Genomic DNA, 4,956 nt, shown 5'->3' with positions numbered 1-4,956 from the left:
TATGTAATTGTGATTTTCCACCAACAATACTTTGTAGTTGTGGATCATAGTACATAGTAGTGATACATAGTACCATTACTCGCTACTAGATGTCGTTAAATGTCACAATACACAATAATAATTGAAATCCAAAAAACACGAAGTTTGCTTTTTGCCAGGTACTTTTGTCCAGTACTCTGTATGCTTCTTATTGGTCCATGTCCTAATCTGGTTTCGTACCAATGATTTTGGTACCTCCAGAGCTGGTTCAGGACCTATTTATGAAATTGATGATCCGCGTCTAACGCATTCATCAGCTCTATCATTACCTGTGATTCCTGAATGCCCTGGCACCCAGAACAAAGTTAATTTGTTCCTGTTTGCAAGTTCATTCAGTTCTATATAGCATTCCCAGACCAGTTTTGATGTCACCTTAAGGATTGTCAGAACCCCTAGTGCGCTCTTGTTGTTTGTAAAAATATTGATCCGCTCATTTCTTTGAGGTCTCAATTTGATAAGCCTTGCACACTCCAAAATAAAATACACTTCCGCCTGAAAGACGGATGTGTATAGTCCTAGCGGACAGCTGTAGTGTAAGTTTCTATCCGCTTGGTATATTCCAGCTCCCGTTCCATGTTTGGCCTTCTTTTGAATACATTAAAAGTATGTATTTTGTTCACTGTTATAATGGTAATTCTACAAGTGAATTGGTGAAAATTTGTTGTCACTTTTTTTTCGATTTGAATAAATATGAGCGATTCAGGATCAAGTTAAAAGCATCAGTACTATACGTCCCTCAATTTAACTTGTGGATTAAACCATCTCGGAACACATCTTAATCCTGCTCCGTGTTTTAAGTAATTGGTGTACTCTTTGGTGTTTTATGTCATGTAATGTCACTGTCACTGGAGGTTATGTTATATGTCATATGTAATTGTTATTATTTCTCTTGAAGATTTTTTGTGTCCGTCTAAAATATAAAGGATTTTATAATGGATATAGGGGAATTCGAAATGAGCAAAATCAAACAGGAAGTCGTCTATAACGATTTAACCGAAGCCTTTGGAACAGAGGAAATTGGACAAAATGAAGTAGATTCTACTAGTGACACAAAATGTTTGGATCAAAGTTTTCAAAAGCAGAATGATGAAACCTGCACCGAGAATCAGGAAAATGTATGCGGTAGGAAACTGATAAAAGAAGATGAGGAAGAAGTTGATGTTTACCTTGAAAGTTTAAAAACCGAAAATGATGAAAATACCTCGGTGAAATCTGAAATTTGTGATGTGTGTAACGGAAAATTAAATACTAAAACAGACGCCACTAATTATACAATTGATGGCTTCAGTTGCTTTTGCCAAGAAGAACAGGAATCGAAACCAGAATATATAAATTGTGAGGATCTAGTCCAAGAATGTGGCCCTAATGCAGGTAATATTTTGAAAATATTATAATGAGCTATCCATTCACCTTTGTTCAAATGGCCTCCCAATGGACAGTGCCCTGAAACCATTCTAAGCCGATCCTTGCTTTCTGGATGCAGATTTTCAATTCTCTTCTCAGATTGTCCATTCATAAACATTTTCCTGTGTGTTTTTCAACATTGACTAGTAAATTGCCGCTATTCATTTCTGCGAATAAAGTAAACTTTCCTTCTATATCAATAGATGTTATATCGTTTATGTATAACAAGAAAAGTATCAGTCACAGTATTGATCCTTGTGGTAGGCCATTTTTAATTTCGCCTTCTAATGAGGATGATGAGGTTTTCACAATCTGACTTCTTCCTGTGAGATAATTCTCGAACCCTTTAAGAGCATAGGGATAGAGTTTTTTCAGCAGTATTTGACATAAATAGTCTAAGGCTTTAGCAAAGCCATATAACACTACTGCTGATGACTCTTTTTCATTATTATTTCCATAAACATTGTATAACAAAGAAAAGATAGCATTGTGGGTGTTCTTTTCTTATTAAAAACCGAACTGGCTATTTATTTAACAGAAAGACAAGAGAAAAAAGGGAACCCCGTGAAATAAAATTTATAAAATAAATGAGAAATTAAACTTCAGTTGTTGGAATAAAAAAATGTTTAGACAGACTTAGGAATAAAATCAATAAAAGGAATCAATTTAGATTATCAGATGACACAAACTTCGTTGAGAAATATATCACAGTTCATGTGTGTGGGAAAAGTGTTACATTTCATTACTTGTTATTTTTTTTTTTCATTGCAGTTTCCAAAATAAAAGGTGAACCAAAGTTTGGGGAGGAAGTAACCTGTGAAAAAACCTCATTGGCAGTATGCGAGAGCGAAAGGACTTGCAAAATATGTGAAAAAGTTTTTGAACACAAGCAGAATTTAAAGCTGCATATGAGGAGTCATTCAGAGGAAAAATCTTTTTTTTGTCAATTCTGTTCAAGGTATTTCAAACAAGAGACCTCCTTGAAACTTCATGAAAGTCTGCATTTAGAAGATACGTTATTCACTTGCAAGATCTGTAAAAAAGTTTTCGACAGCAACTATAGTTTGAAGTTGCATATGAGAAGTCATTCGGAAGAAAAGCCATTCTATTGCGAAGTCTGTTCAAAGTATTTCAAACTCAAAAAAACCATGGATTTTCACAGGAGATTTCATGCAGGAGAAACATCGGTTTCTTGTGAAATCTGCAATAAAGTATTTATAAATATTTACAATTTAAGAGATCATATGAAGAGTCACAAAGTTGAAAAACCATTTCAGTGCCAATTGTGTTCTAAATATTTCAAATATAAGAGAACTTTGAGAGACCATATGGAATTATTGCATGAGAAAGAGAAAACATCATGTGAAACTTCATCGATCCATCTTGAGGCAGCTCAATCTAGAAAAGGGCTATTTTGTGAAATTTGTTCCAAACGCTTCAAAAACAATGGTCATTTGAAGGAGCATATGAGAGTCCATACAGGAGAGAAACCATTCATTTGTAGTTTTTGCCCAAAATCGTTCAGTTACAAGTGTGCTTTGAAAAAACACGAGAGAACTCACACAGAAGAGAAGCCATTCAGTTGCACAGTTTGTTTGAAATCTTTCTCCCAGAACATGTATTTGAAGGAACATGCAAAAAAACATGATATAGAACAAGATAAATCATTTTGTTGTAGAGTGTGTTCGAAATCTTTCAGAGAGAAAAGATTATTGACAAGGCATGAGATGATTCATAGAACAGAAAAACTATTTCATTGTGGCGTCTGCTCGAAATCATTCAAACACGATATTGCGTTGAGGGTTCATCGGAAGAATCATGTGGAAGAAAAATTATTCCAGTGTGACATCTGCTCAAAATCATTCAAACACAAAGAAGCCTTGAGAATGCATCAGAATATGCATACAGAGGAAAGGTTTCAGTGTGAAATATGCCACAAGTTGATCAAACATAGAACTAGTTTAAAAGCTCATCTCAGGGCTCATTCGAAAGAAAAAACAGTTGTTGAGGAACTTCACGATTCAACGTGAGAGAAGTGAGATTTTTCAATAGGTTCCTGCAGAATTTTCTTTTAAATAAAATGCATATCAATTTTCAACAAATCTTTCTTTTTTTTTATTTCACTTTGAAAATGACAAAAAGCGTACATTTTAAGAGAGAAGGCCTATTTACAAACTATTTCAGCTTTTTCACTGTTTCTATAGAAAAATCATTTAGTCTTCCGTGATGTGGCTGATGTACTTCTAAGCTGTTCTGGTCACTGACTGACAGATGACAGAACCACAGTTCACAGACCTAACACAAAATTAAATAATGTAGAGTTATGTTGACAGCTCGCAATTTTGACACAAGTAGGAACGAATGCGTTGTTTTAAAGCTCTTTCATGAAAAATACTTGATTTTCGTCAAGAAGAACATTCCCCATTGCATTGTTGCCACACATTGTTGTTATTTTTTTATTGTACTCGATGGGAGTCAACGTAAATATGTAAAAAAATTGAGATCATAGTAAATAGTACCGAATAATCTACATATTGATCCGGGTAATACCTTCGTATCAAAATCATGGAATAGTAGCGAATGCGGTACAATAGTACCTTAACAGCAGCACTGCTTCTAACCGTATTTGACATTGTTCACTTCTCACCTATTATTTATTATTAATTTCATTTGGCCGTTTTTTTTTATTGTAATTTACCTTTCAACTGTCAATGAGGCAACCACGAAAGTTCTTGCCGTAAGAGGGCGTTGAATCTGAGGGAAGTGAGGACAGTTCTCGTGGTTAATTCGTTATTTACATATGGATAAAATGAATTTATTTGAATTATGCGACAAAGAGTTAAGAAATCTTATTAGGAAGGCAGGTTTGAGATCAGCGATATTAGGGCCTAGTCAGAGCTGATTTCTTATGTATCCTAATAGGTGGTTATGAATGGTATAGGTACTTGTAACGTTTTTGAATCTATGGAAATTGTGCCATTTGGCAAGGATATGTTTATCATTTGAAAATTTGTGATTGGAGCTACACACGGATTAGGTAGCATTGATACCTAATTTATATGCCGAAACCTCGCAAAACGAATTTATATTTCCTAGAATAAGCCTAAACAACATCCATCTCTCATACATAGCTGTTCAAATATTTGACGCTCTCTGACGGCCACGCCGATAATATCCCTCATTATATAACGTTAATACTATATATTAACAATTCTGCTCCAAAGGAAAACGGGCACTCATAATGTGTGGCTCCGATCTATCTATAGGCGAACAAAATTACTCTTTGCAATCGATCTTCCAAATTATGATGTTTTGTTAGCTTTATATGACCCAAATTTCAAACTTTCTATCATTTGTAAATGACTTGAAAAAGAAAATATATTTTGTAACTATCAGTTCGTTCGTTTGATATCACATGAATGGAGCTCAATATATGGAAAAGAAATTTTGGGATTATAAAAGGAAATCATAGAATTATCCATTTTTATTTTTTACCACAGAGTTCATAAAAAT

At 34.3% G+C, this 4,956-nt stretch overlaps 1 protein-coding gene across 1 annotated transcript; it reads left to right on the top strand.

Annotated features, from left to right (window-relative positions):
- Nucleotides 1-874: 874 nt before the first annotated feature.
- LOC111508146 (uncharacterized) lies at nt 875-3,545 on the top strand. Its single transcript, XM_023163570.2, has 2 exons — nt 875-1,410; nt 2,215-3,545. The coding sequence occupies exons 1-2, from the start codon at nt 972-974 to the stop codon at nt 3,471-3,473; spliced, it is 1,698 nt and encodes a 565-aa protein (XP_023019338.2). The 5' UTR covers nt 875-971; the 3' UTR covers nt 3,474-3,545.
- The last annotated feature ends 1,411 nt before the right edge of the window (nt 3,546-4,956 follow it).

Source organism: Leptinotarsa decemlineata, unplaced genomic scaffold (genome assembly GCF_025532065.1).
Source record: "Leptinotarsa decemlineata unplaced genomic scaffold, Ldec_3_MD MMD2_tig00026307_RagTag_RagTag, whole genome shotgun sequence".
In the NCBI taxonomy this organism is placed as follows: Eukaryota; Metazoa; Arthropoda; class Insecta; order Coleoptera; family Chrysomelidae; genus Leptinotarsa; species Leptinotarsa decemlineata.
Note: the sequence above shows the minus strand (reverse complement) of the source record. Positions and strands in the feature narration are given on the sequence as shown.